This window comes from Macaca nemestrina, chromosome 4 (genome assembly GCF_043159975.1).
Source record: "Macaca nemestrina isolate mMacNem1 chromosome 4, mMacNem.hap1, whole genome shotgun sequence".
NCBI lineage: Eukaryota > Metazoa > Chordata > Mammalia > Primates > Cercopithecidae > Macaca > Macaca nemestrina.
This window is the reverse complement of record NC_092128.1, coordinates 17254268-17268117: the sequence shown is the minus strand read 5'-3', so window position 1 is coordinate 17268117 and position 13850 is coordinate 17254268. Positions and strand designations below refer to the sequence as shown.

Sequence of the window (13850 nt, the reverse complement as noted above, 5' to 3'; positions counted from 1 at the left end):
AGGCTCCAATCTGGCTTAGATCCTGTATTCAGTTAAAATTTTAATACAGTCATGCACTTCATAATGATGTTTGGGAAAAAGACAGACTGCATATACAACAGTGCATCTACAAAGGTGGTCCCATAACATTACAATGGAGTTGAAAAATTTCTATTGTCTAGTGACATCGTACCTAAACAAAACATCAGAATGCAATGTATTACTCATGTGTTACTTCATATTAATAATGACTATGTCGCTGGTTTATGTGTTTACTATACTTTTTATTATATTATTAACTTATTTTTAAAAAGTTAACTGTAAAACAGCCTCAAGCAGATCCTTCAGGAGGGATTCCAGAAGAAGGCATTGTTATAGGAGATGACTGTGTGTCACTGCTTCTGAAGACCTTCCAGTGGGACAAGAGGTGGAGGTGGAAGGCTGAGACTGATCATAATGACCCTGTGTAGGCCTAGGCTAATGTGTGTGTTTATGTCTTCGTTTTTTTTAAAAAAGGCAAAAAAGTTTTTTTTTTTTAAAAAAAGCAAAGGTAGAAAAAAGCTTACAGAATAAGGATATAAGAAAAATATTTTTGTATAGTGGTACAGTGTGTGTTGTAAGCTAATTGTTATTACAAAAGAGTTAAAACGTAAAAAATATTGAAAGATTTATAAAGTTATAGTAAGTGAAAGTTTATTGAAGGAAGAAAAATATTTTTTATAAACAGAGTGTAGCCTAAGTGTATAGTGTTTATGAAGTGTTTAGTGGGGTACAATAATGTCCTAGACCTTCGCGTTGGGTTACCACTCACTCACCCACTCACCCACAGCAACTTCTAATTCTCCAAGCTCCATTCATGGTAAGCGCCCCATACAATTTTTATCTTTTATACTGTATTTGTACTGTACCTTTTCCATGTTTACATATGTTTAGACACACACATACTTACCATGAATTACAATGGTCTGCGGTATTCAGCACAGTCCCATGCTGTCAGGTTTGCAGCCTGGAAGCAACAGGCCACACCAGTGACACAGCTGAGGTGTGTCGCAGGCTCTACCATTTAGGTCGTGAAAGTACATTCTATGGTGTCCGCACAGCAACGAAATCGCCTAATGACGCATTCCTCAGAACATTCCCTGTTGTTAAGCTACACACGACTCTTATTTTGTTCCTCCCGGATTTCTTGCATTAATTTTTACCTTTTAAAATATTACATTAAGATATTATTTGATTGCCAGTTTTTCTGGTGCTCCCTTAAATTTGACGGCCTGTCAGCCCTTCCCCGGCTCCCCTTTCTTTTTCTGCTTTTCTTAGTGCTTTAACAGGCCTGGAACGTTTTCTTTTTCTTTTTTTTCTTTAATTTTCTTCTTCTTCTTTTTTTTTTTTTTTTTTTTTTTTGAGACAAAGTCTCGCTCTATTGCCCAGGCTGCAGTGCGGCGGTGCGTTCACCGCTCAATGCAGCCACGACCTCCAGGGCTCTGGTGATCCCCCGACCCCAGCCTCCCGAGTAGCTTGGACCCCAGGCGCGCGCCACCACGCCCAGCTAATTTTATACTTTTTGTAGAGACAGGGTCTCACTATGTCGCCTAGGCTGGTCACAAATCGTTTTCCTTTCTCCCCCCACAGGCAGAGCTAGTCTCTGTTTTGCCTACCTCGCCCCCTCCCGGGCACAGTTAGAAACCTCATCACAGAATTTCATTTAATTTGAACCTTGAAACCTTCCAAACTCACCACTTGGCGGCGTTGATCATCCTCCCGCGACCAAAGAGAAACTCGCGGAAATTCAGAGTTAAGGGGCGGCGTTTCCCACGGCGCTCGCCGGCAGTATTTCCAAGGCGCACGTTGTGGAGTTTCTGCTTCCTTTTTCCTCTCGCGAGCTTTGCGTTCCCTGTGCCCCGGAAGTGATCCCCTGGTTGGCTCGGCTGCTCGGGTTAGAGCGTCGGGTGAGGGAGGGATAGCAAGCGCCAAGCAAGTGGTGGAGTCCTGTGTTTTGGCTGCGCGTGATCCTGCGTGGGTCGGAAGGTGTTTCTGTAGGTGTCTGGCCCTTTCCTCAGTCGTGCCGAGGACTGCGTGATTTCTTCCCAGTTCTCCTCGGTTTTCAGGTGGTGGCGCCACCTCCGGTAAAGGGTGCCCACCTCTCCCCACGGTGTGGCTGGCTAGCCCGGGGATCTCTACGCTGCTTGGTCTTTGCTAACGGAGATGAAGGCAGTAATTTTTCAGCAACAGGTTTCAGATATAAGTCCCTTGGTGACGCTCATAGTTTTTGAGCCTTTACTATGCCTAAACTTTTTTAGAAGTTTAGAAAATGGCAGTGAATAAAGCAGATAAAAATCTGTGCCCTAGGGGAGCTTGCATTGTAATCAGATTTGAGAAGAAGTGGATTGGAAGTGGGATTAACTCACAATCAAAATTTTGTCTGGGTTGGAGGAAGAGGAAGTTGTTTGGGACCAAAATGACACAGGTGTGAGTTTATTTGGGAGGGAGGAAGGAATCCTCATCAGGTGTGCAGGAATGTTGGTACGTTGTGGTCACAAAATTGGAGTGCATAAGAATTATGAATGCAGTTAGGAATTTAGGACTGGTGAGTTGTGCTTTTGCCATAAGAAGTAATGTTTCTCATTTTGTTTTTTTCCTTTAGGAAGAGCCTAAAGATTAGACTGTAAGGAAAGAAAATAGAAGCCATGTTTCGAAGACCTGTGTTACAGGTAGTCACTTGTCTGTATTAATATTGAGATGTATTACTATCAGCGGTGATCAGAAGACTTCTTCAGGCTTTTAACTACAGGGCTAAAGACCTTTGAGCTCACCCACCCACCTCTGTACTCAACTGATACGGAGGATTGGTAGTGTAAATTTTGCCAGTGTAAATTATGTTCACTAAAACAAAAAAAGTTCAGGTTTATTCACATATGTAATAGGAATCATTAATTTTTAAAACGTGTGTGTGTTGCTTGAATTTAAGCAGTGAGAGAACATTATAGGTCTTTAGTGACCTAAAGACTGTAGGAATCATTGTTCCAACTTTTTTCTTAAGGCGTGTAGTTGCTTTTTTGACCGTCTACCTCCTGTGTTGCTAAACGTTCCTCTTCCCCCATCTTTCCACCCTGAAGAGAGCAGCTCAAGTCTGAATGGTCACCACAGATTTCACTATGTAGAAAATGCCTTCTCATTCCACTTAATATGGCTCCTCACTTTTCCAGTCACTCTAGCCCACCTTGAGCCAGTTTAGACTACCGTTTTTCCTCACTTACCACATTTGGGCACCAACTCCTGTAGATTCTTCTTTGGCTCTCCTACTCCCCATCATCCTGTGAAGATCAATGAAGAATCAGTTCCTCCATGACTCTGTCATTTTTCCCACCTTAATCCTATATTCTTGGATCCCCCCTTTAACCTGTATGTATCTTTAATCTATTTTTTCTGTATTGAAATGTGAAACATAAAAAAGTTATTACTTAACACTAATGTTACAGTATTAAAATGTCTTTAAATAAGAGTTAAAAGTTTAATTTTAAAAAGTATCCAAGTTAAATAATCCTTTCCTAATCTTTTCCAGTAGGCTTTGATTTTTGTGTGCCCCAAATGAGACATTGTTATCATGTAAGATTTATGAGCTCTTGCTTGTCTGAGCACTGAAATGAGTACATTTCCAGAATCATGACACAGGTTCTCATTAGCAGTTTGATTCTACAGTATGTTGTACTCATATCTTTATTCTCTTACCCACACTGTGCCCCTAAGTTTAGTGATAGGATTAGATAGCCAACAGCACCCTGGGAATTGGTGTTTATTTGATTGGTGGGCTTCTGCTTTTTATATTAACAGTACTGCCACTTCGAAAATGTTTCTCTGATAGAATGGCTAGCTCTCTCAGCTCTGTATTCAGTGATGTGTACTCCCATCTTTACAGTAGCTCTTGAAATTCAGGAGGCAGCAAGGGGCTTTGGGAAAGTAGTAGCATTGGTGTCAAAGGGCCTGGGCCTTGAGATCACTCGCCACATACTTCCTGCGGGATCTTGGGCAGGTTATGCAGTCTCTCCGAGGTGGTTTTCTCAGCTCTAAGTGGGGATAATTTTACATAACTTGTAGATTTAGTTTTATAATTGATTATAGATAAATCTCTTAGCTGATAGTAACCATTGCTGCTATTATGTGGTAGTGACTACCTTTTCCGACAATGATGTGATTTTGACTTGGACAGTCGAATCTTTGTGTTTAATCAAAGAACCAAATTTATTAGACCTTTTCTGATGCACTGAAAGCATGAAATTTCCCATGAAATATTTATAGAAATTGTATTAGGCTAAGCTCACTACTGAAGCTGTTTAATTTTTGCGATAACCTTGTGAAGTAGATATTACCTATCATAATTTTTGCTGATTTTAAAATGAAACACTTTAGGTTAATCATATTTGAGGCATCCTAATTCCTTTTAAGGTCTGAAGGAGCAACCGGGGGAAGGCAGTTACATAGACACAGGGAATCTGACTTTGGAATATGTTCCTGTTGCTGTGTCAGAAAGTCACTCATGTGGTTAGTTCAAGAATGTATTGTTTTATTGGGATTTAACCTATTTCTCATTCTCTAAACCAGCAGACCCCAACCTTTTTGGCACCAGTAACTGGTTTCACGGAAGACAATTTTTCCTTGGAGGAGGCGGGTGCCGCGGGGATGGTCTGAGGATGAAACTTTTCTACCTCAGATCATCAGGCATTAGTTAGATTCTCATAAGCAGTGCACAGCCTAGATCCCTCGCATGAGCAGTTTATAATGGGGTTCGCACTCCTATGAGAATCTAATGCCCCTGCTGATCTGACAGGAGGCGGATCTCAGTAATGCTTGCTCACTGCTTGCCGCTCACCTCCTGCTGTGCAGCCGGGTTCCTAACAGGCTACAGACCTCTACTAGTCCTTGACCCGGGAGGCTGGGGATCCTCCTCTAAACTAGCTCATTGTTATGACTGAGAGTGAGGCTTTGCATTTATTCCACACCTCCTGACACTTGTTTGATCATTGTGTATGTTATTAATGAATCTACTTATTAAATTATTAATTATAAAACATCTCTTTTTACTCTCCTTTGGCCTAATGATGGATTAAATCAGTACCCATGTTGGATCTAAATTTCTTAATTTCTGAAGTCTACTGTAACCAAAATATAGTAATAATATAGCAGTTGTTTATACTAAAAAAAAAAAAAATTAGAGGATGTATATATTGGATATATATAGTACTTTTTGTCTCTCCAGCTAATGAAAGCTGGATTTTGAAAATACTTGGCAGCAACTCTTAGGTACAGGTTGGATTTACAAATATTATCATACTCTGTAATGTTAAAGTCATATTATTTTGACTTTTCCTTTTGTGTGCAAACACAGAAGTGCCATAATCAGGGAGACTGTGGCAAAATAAACGGGAGTACTATAAAGTAACTCTTGAGCATGCCTTCTAGTACCTTCCCTGTACCTTTGGGCTTCTGCAGTAGGCTGCACTTGAAGTGTTTGCCGGGTCCTTCTGACACTCTTTTGGGAGAACATGAGAAGAGCTTCTCTTCTCTTCTGGAATTTACAGGAATTACTGACTACATGGTGAATGAATGTGAGTAATTCTTCCGTTGCTTTTGCCTTTCCTAAAAAATTAAAGCCATGTTACTCATTTGTTCTTCTTTAGGTACTTCGTCAGTTTGTAAGACATGAGTCCGAAACAAGTACCAGTTTGGTTCTTGAAAGATGTAAGTAGCTAATTTCCAAGTTTAAAATGTTATTTTTAGTAATTTGCCAATCTCAAATGTGCTGTAGAAGAGGTATGCTGGTTGGGTTTACCATGTTATCATTGTGCTTTTAGTTTATGTTTGCTCTTCAGATCTTAGCCTTGACCCATCAGGCTGTGGAGACATAGTATAAACTGAGCCCCTATTCTCCTTATCAGCCAGTTACTACTCATTCTCGTCGACCCTGTCCTGCATCAGAATTTCTGGCCGGGCACATGGCTTACGCCTGTAATCCTAGCACTTTGGGAGGCCGAGGCGGGCAGATCACGAGGTCAGGAGATCAAGACCATCCTGACTAACATAGTGAAACCCCGTCTCTACTAAAAATACAAAAAACAATTAGCCGGGCGTAGTGGGGGGCACCTGTAGTCCCAGCTACTCAGGAGGCTGAGGCAGGAGAATGGCATGAACCCCGGGGGGGGCGTAGCTTGCAGTGAGCTGAAATCACGCCACTGCACTCCAGCCTGGGGGACAGTGAGACTCCGTCTCAAAAAAAAAAAAAAAAAAAAGAACTTCCTTGAGTCATATTTGGTTATCTGAGTCTTCCCAGATTATATTAGGCTGATATTATAAAAGATACTGTTTCTTCACAGAAATATTCCCTTGTATTTATAAAGATTTTCAGATCTCAGATTTGTTCTTTTAGCTCCACAGTCAGTTAAAAAAGATATCTTAAAGAAGAATTTAAGATCTAGAGCTTACAGTTTGTTTCGTATGGCTGCTTTCTCTATGAGTATTTTCTTCTTTCTTGACAACACTCTTTGCTTTTTCTTCTTTCTTGACAACACTCTTTGCTCTCGCAACCTCTTCTTATTCATTCCTTAACTTATTTTCTGATCTTCCAGAACTTGGGTTTTACTTAATACAGAGATTGAAGTTGCAGTGGTATTTATAGCATTTCTTCTGGACATTTCTCTCAATCTTGGGTGTGGATTTCTTTAGTGGTCAGCTTAGAGGCTGCTATAAAAAAATACCATAGACCGGGTGGCTTCACCAACATTTATTTCTCACAGTTCTGGAGGCTAAAAATCCAGGATTCGTGTGCCAGTATGATTGAGCTCTTGGTGAGGGCTGTCTTCCTGGCTTGCAGATGGTTGCCTTCTCACCGTGTCTTCCCATGGTGGAGACAGAAAGTTCTGAACTCTTCCTATAGGGGCACTTCACCCTCATGACGTCATCTAAGCCTAATTACCTTTTAAGGATCCCCACCTCCAAATACCATTACATTGAGGGTTAGAGCTTCAACATACAAATTTGGGGGAAGGGGCACAAATATTCAGTCTATAGCAGGTTCTGTGTCTCATTTGGTCTTGGTGTTGTGTTTCAGCCCTGAATCGTGTGCAGTTACTTGGGCGAGTGGGTCAGGACCCTGTCTTGAGACAGGTGGAAGGAAAAAATCCAGTCACAATATTTTCTCTAGCAACTAATGAGATGTGGCGATCAGGGGACAGTGAAGTTTACCAAATGGGTGAGTAGAAAAGATGGGGGTTTAATTTTATCAGCAATAAATAGATACTATTTACTGCCAGTTGTCTAATTTAGAGATAAGCCACTTTAAACAAGATCTGTCTTTCTGTTTGTTCTCTTAGCAATTGTGACGTTGGTTTTCCTGGGCATGTTGTCCGTTGGCATTTGTAACCAGTTTCCTATTCTTGTGATTTAGGTGATGTCAGTCAAAAGACAACATGGCACAGAATATCAGTATTTCGGCCAGGCCTCAGAGATGTGGCATATCAGTATGTGAAAAAGGGGTAAGTTGAAGAAGGAAGGATCTTATGGATTGAATGGTTTAAAGAACTGATAAGAAGTGTTCTCATGGCAAGGAGTGTGTAGCCTGTTAAATCCCTGAGTACTACTAATGATTGTATTAATTTAAGAGGTATTTACTAAGTCCTCGATACTATATATGCATGGCGTGTTGCCATGTGTGACTAATTAAAAGGTATATAAAACATAGTTTCAGCTTTCTAAGAGTTTACAGTTTAGGGTAAACAGGGTGTGTACATAAATAGAAATAGATGAGGCAGGAGAGAAGGCAAAGTGGCATTTGAGCAAGTGGAACGTCTGCTTTCAGGAATTGCTGTGCCTCTGTGGCCGGGGATGCTGAGTGTGGCTCCTTGCCTGTTGGTTGCCACGTGCTGTTCCAGCAGACAGCCTGTCATGTCTGAAGCCTGACACGCCGACTTCATCTTCATGGCTGTTATTTTACATTTGATGATTTTCTGTAGGCTTAATAGTTCCCTTTGGGAAGGCTTGGATTGAGTATGTGTAAAAAGTATGTTTTCCAGACTCATAGAAAGACAAAATGGTGTGTGTAACAGCAGTTGTATTGATAGTTAGTATGTTTAGAAATGTACTTGTTTTATAGAAATAATCAAATTTCATGAAAAAGAATTTAGCAATCACTAAAATTTTTCTTTTCAATAACTGTATAGCTTTTTTCCTATGTATCTTCATTGCCCTTTATGTATGTGTTTATGAATATGTGCACATACACACACACATATAAGGTATTTCAAGGGAACTGTCTGCACTCCCACTTACTGATTGATGGGTGTGTGTGGGGGTGGGGAGCACCTGACATTTCACTGATATTTCTGTGTTGTACTTTTTTGGTGGTGGTAGACTCTCAAAACTGGTGCTATTGTCATTTTTCCACTCTTGAAAATCATGGTTAGGTTTGTTACCTAGTTTAGCCTTCTAGATAGTGTAGAAATAGTCTTAGTAATTACCTCTGAGCTGATACAGTGTAGAAATAGTCTTAGTGATTAATTCAGGGTAATATTATACTAAGCTACAAATTCATATTTTGAATTTTAATCATGTAAGTTTCTAAGGTCATAGAAAAGAATTGATAAATAAATGAAAATTAAGTCTGTTAGGGACTCCAAAATCAAAGGTCAAGGAAAATGATACATTGTAAATTATTCCTAGAGATTTAAAGGTTGCCACTAAATTGCCCTTTGAACTGTTTTGTTTCATTTTTTAACTTCCATAAGAGAAATAGCTGACAGATGAAAACATTGTCTGTTTTACCTAGATGTTACCCAGTCTGCTTGTCCACTCTGTTTCAGTACTTCTCATCCTGAACCTTGAGAAGTGGTAGCAAAAATTAGGTTATGTACGATTATATATTTCATCCTTGTCATATACTCAGTACCACCCCGACCTGACTCTTACAACGCATATTAGGATCTCAACTAAAAACTGTACATTTTATTTATATCAGGTCTCGAATTTATTTGGAAGGGAAAATAGACTATGGTGAATACATGGATAAAAATAATGTGAGGCGACAAGCAACAACTATCATAGCTGGTAAGCTTGTGAAAATAGCTGTTTTTCCGTTTTCTCCTTTTCTTTTTCAAAAGCTTGGCTACACTGTAACTAACTAGGGTTAAGAGTACTAGTACTTAGGAGGTAAGGCAACTCACTAGAAGATGTCCATGACACTGATTTCTCTACATGGTAAGAGTCTCTACATTTATCCATTCCTTTAAAAAATTATTTTCATACTCACAGTTTTAGTCACCAGTAACTTTTGAATAAAGCCTAAAACTGAATTGTCCATCCCAGTACTTATTGTTGAGAATTACCAAAACTGAATGTATTGTCTTTCGAAAGGCTCTAGCCCTAACCAGGAAGAAGCATATGCCAAGATAAGAATTACACTAATGTGAGTGTGCAGATTTGTTCAGAACCTCTTTGGTACTTAGTATGCTGAAATTTCTATTTGAAATTAAGATTTTTTTTTTAATTTTATTTTTTCTGAGACAGAGTCTCACTCTGTTGCCCAGGCTGGAGTGCAATGGCACGATCTTGGCTCATTGCAACCTCCGTCTCCCGGGTTCGAGTGGTTCTCCTGCCTCAGCCTCCTGAGTAGCTAGGGTAATAGGTGTGTGCCGTACCGCCTGGCAAATTTTTGTAATTTTCATAGAGATGGGGTTTCACCATGTTAGGCTGGTCTTGAACTGCTGACCTCAGGTGATCCATCTGCCTCAGCCTCCCAAAGTTGTGACATTACAGGCATGAGCCACCGCGCCCAGCTAGGAAGTTTTTAATATTCTCTTTTTTTGTTTTTGTTTTGAGACAGTGTCTCCCTCTGTCAACCAGGCTTTAGTGCAATGGTGTAATCACAGCTTACTGCAGCCTCTACCTCCCCAGGCTCAGGTGATCTTCCCACCTCAGCCTTCTCCTGAGTAGCTGGGACTACAGGTGTACACCACCACGCCTGGCTAATTTGTCAATTTTTTTGTAGAGATGAGGTTTCACTACGTTGCGCAGGCTGGTCTCAAACTGCTGGGCTCAAATGATCCTCCCACCTCAGCCTCCCAAAATACTGGAATTACAGGCATGAGCCGTTATGCCCGGCCTAATATTCTCTTTAAACAAAATACAGTACAACATAGAAAAGATGTACACGTAAAGGTTAAAGAAGATTAACAAGATATCCCCTAGGAAAGAGTTTTTAAATTTTTGAAAATGCTGTAAGAATTTTGAAAATGCTGTAAGAATTTTGAAAATAATATACCCCTCTGGATGTCTGCAAGTGACGTAAAGACATTTTTTTCAATATAAAATTGTGTTATTTTTAAATGTATTAATGGAATCTAAATAGCATAGCAATGTGATACCTGCTATCTTGTAAAAAATACCGATTCAGCATTTGGAAATTTTAGATCATTCTTTTTTCTTTGAACTTGTTTTACTGTTTTTATATTCCCCTCAGAAGTGTATCTTAATAATTTATGGTATAGTTAAGAATTTTTTATTACCCTATTTGTAACAAAAATGCATACATAAAAGAAACTTTAAAATATTTAAAAGAATTCTATGACAAATTTTCAATTGACTTATCATTAAAGTTGTTTTTAGTACCTAATTGACCAAAATAATTTTAATGTATTTAAATTGTATTGGAAATATGTCTTTAAATGAGATAAGTGGTGCTTTTTTCACTTCTTGAGTAAATTGCTAAAATTAGACACTGTGAATTTTGTGCTTTTGTTTTTATGGATTTTTTTGTGCTTTTTTTTGTGCTTTTGTTTGTTTTTATGCATATAAATACTAAGAAGAAACCTTTTTAAAATAAATACAGGGCAATAAACTGAATTTTACTATAGTAATGTCTCTGTGTTTATGAACTTCTGAGATATGCCCAAATTAGATAATATTTTTAAAAATTAATTTTTGGGTTGGGTGCAGTGGCTAACACCTCCCAGTCCTTTGGGAGGCTGAGGCAGGTGGATCATTTGAAGTCAAGAGTTCAAGACCAGCCTGGTGAACATGGTGAAACCCTGTCTCTACACAAAATGCAAAAATTAGCTAGGTCTGGTGATGTGTGTCTGTAGTCCCAGCTACTCAGGAGGCTGAGTCATGAGAATTGCTTGAACCCAGGAGGCAGTGTTTGTAGCGAATTGAGATCACACCACTGCAGTCCAGCCTGGGCAATAGAGCAAGACTCTCTCAAAAAAAATAAATAAATAAAATTTTTTTTTTTACTATGGAAAATGTGAAACATATATAAGAGCAGAAAGAATGGTGAAATGAACTCCTACCATTTCACTTCAGTATCAGCTTATGGACAGTGTTATATCCATGCCTCCAGCCACTTGTCGTCCACCTGGATTATTTTGAAACAGATGCTAGACATAAGTTTATTCATAAATTTCCATAGGGATCTCTAGAAGATAGGGTGTCTTTTTGAAAATGTAACTACAGTGCTATTATCACACCTAATATTGATACATTACTGTTAATTTTTTAACTAAATATCATAGTGTTCAGATTTCCTTGATTACTTCATAAACATTCATACATTATATTACGTGTTTTCTACCTTAAGTCTCTTAGATTTTGCTTTTATCTTTCTTCTTTCCTTTGCTCCAGAGTTCATGTCTTAACCACCATACCTTATTAATAATTTATAATTTGTTGTATAGAATGCTCATATGTTTTCTTACTGCTAAGTTTCTTTGAAAGTTTATTAACCTTGAAAAGCAGTGTAGGTATTTTCCTACCCTCCTGTGTGTCCCAATGTAAACCAAGAGTGTGGGCAAAATTTAGATTGTTCGGATTATTGTGTTGTTAGTAACCAAGCCAAATGGAAGCATTTCAGATGATCTGCTGTTTTTTTTTCTTGTCACTAGGTTCCACTAGCACAGTCAGTTTACTTTAGGTTTATGTCTGATGGCAAAATTGAGCTCTTTAGTGACATTTGAATTGAAGAAAATAGAGCTTATTGGTTGATCTGTTATATTGGTGATTTTTTTTTTTCTCCTAGGGATCCTATCTGTAACTTAAAAATCACCACCAGTGGATGGCACTCTTAGCTTTTTCCACAGTGATATTTGAATAGTCTCTTCTGAAGTAACCATTCTAGACCGAAACATTCTAGTTTTTGGAAGATTATGGTCATGAACAAATATTCAGTCCTTGCTGGATAATTTTATCGTTACAAGAATCTAGATCTTTTGGAATTTTAAAGGAAATGCAGTCATTCCTCCATGTCCCTTGGTTCTGCATCTGTGGATTCAACCAATCACAGATTGAATATGTTTGAAAAAAAGAAACCAATAAAAATAATACAACAACAAAAAATACAAGTGAAACAATACAGTGTAACAGCTGTCAACATACCATTTACCTTGTGTTAGATGTTGTAAGTAATCTAGAGATGATTTAAAGTATACAAGAGGAAGTGCATAGGTTATATGTGATTACTATACCATTTTATATCAGGGACTTGAGCATTGTGGACTTTGGTATCCATAGAGGTCCTGGAACCAGTCCCCCCATGGATACTGAAGGGTGACTACTACTTGCCTCTGTTCTTTTGTTTATCTTTAGCTAACTCCCTCTGGAATAGCATTATAAGAGCAACATTTGATATTTTTGGATAAAAATGCTAACTCTGTGATGTTGATTCATAAAAATGTTCCCAAGAATTGGTATATTAAAATTATTCTGGGTCAGGTGCAGTGCTCACGCCTGTAATCCCAGCACTTTGGGAGGCCAAGGCGGGCGGATCACTTGAGGTCAGGAGTTCAAGACCAGCTGGCCAACATGGTGAAACCCTGTCTCTATTAAAAATACAAAAATTAGCTGGGTGTGGTGATGCACACCTATAATCCCAACTACTGGAGAGGCTGAGGCGGGAGAATCGCTTGAACCCAGGAGGCAGCAGTAAGCTGAAATCACACTGCTTCACTCCAGCCTGGGTGACAGAGACTCCATCTCCAAAGGAAAAAAAGAAATTATTCTGTTTTATAATTTAAAAATAAAACTTCTTCTATTTGAATTTTTAAAGTTAAAAACATAAATAAATCCTGTCATTGCTAACAGGGCCACATATGGACTCTTACCCTTTCCTCTAGACCTCCAGAGTGTAGAATGTGATATACTTTTATCCTTTTCTCTGAGGATGTGCTGCCTAGTGTCATGGCATCTGCCTGACCATTGCAAGCATCCAATTTTGTGACCAGTTCTTTTGCAGGAAATTGTTTCTAAGAAGGCTTTATCTTCTTTTCAGGGAAGACAAGAAATATCCCACCTCTTCTAACAAAATCTGAATTATTAGAAAAGCAGCCAGTGCCTAACTTTTAGCTCCACTTATGCCAACTGTATGTATATCTCTCATGAGCATAGCAAGTTATTTAATATTTTGAAAATTTGTCTAAAATCCTTTTAATGAACAGCACTAAAGTTGTATGTATTAGAGGAGAATTATTGAATGAGATGGAGAAAGAGTTCTGAAATTAATATTTACATTTTGGCTTTTTTACAGATAATATTATATTTCTGAGTGACCAGACGAAAGAGAAGGAGTAGAAAGGATGATTCTTCTTCGGCCATCATTGGGTACAGTCTCATTTCCAAGTCATGTATAATCTTTATCGCTCCCAAGGACAAGAATTAAAATAGCCTTTTACATAAAATGAGTGATCATCTTTTTTCTGACTGTCGTTCTCACTCTCCTTTTTGTGGTATAATCTTGGTAGCTACTATCTGTTACAGCATTTACTAGTTGTTTATTCTTTTAGGGGTGGTTTCTATGTACAGGCATACAAAATAGTAAACTTTCAGGCTCTTTTGTGCTA

The 13850-nt window shown here is 38.7% G+C and overlaps 1 protein-coding gene across 7 annotated transcripts; it reads left to right on the top strand.

Moving 5' to 3' along the window:
- Positions 1 to 1834: 1834 nt before the first annotated feature.
- Positions 1835 to 13688, top strand: LOC105471265 (single stranded DNA binding protein 1). Of its 7 annotated transcripts, XM_024789538.2 has the most exons (9): positions 1874 to 2012; positions 2621 to 2687; positions 4420 to 4515; positions 5652 to 5712; positions 7079 to 7219; positions 7415 to 7502; positions 8981 to 9069; positions 13283 to 13373; positions 13538 to 13688. In XM_024789538.2, the coding sequence occupies exons 3-8, from the start codon at positions 4480 to 4482 to the stop codon at positions 13354 to 13356; spliced, it is 489 nt and encodes a 162-aa protein (XP_024645306.1). In that variant the 5' UTR covers positions 1874 to 2012; positions 2621 to 2687; positions 4420 to 4479; the 3' UTR covers positions 13357 to 13373; positions 13538 to 13688. The 7 variants fall into 7 exon arrangements, with proteins under 7 accessions (XP_011721934.1, XP_070950459.1, XP_011721931.1 ...); XM_011723629.3 differs by lacking the exon at positions 4420 to 4515 and having other exon boundaries at positions 1859 to 2012; XM_011723630.3 differs by lacking the exons at positions 1874 to 2012; positions 4420 to 4515 and adding an exon at positions 2060 to 2084.
- The last annotated feature ends 162 nt before the right edge of the window (positions 13689 to 13850 follow it).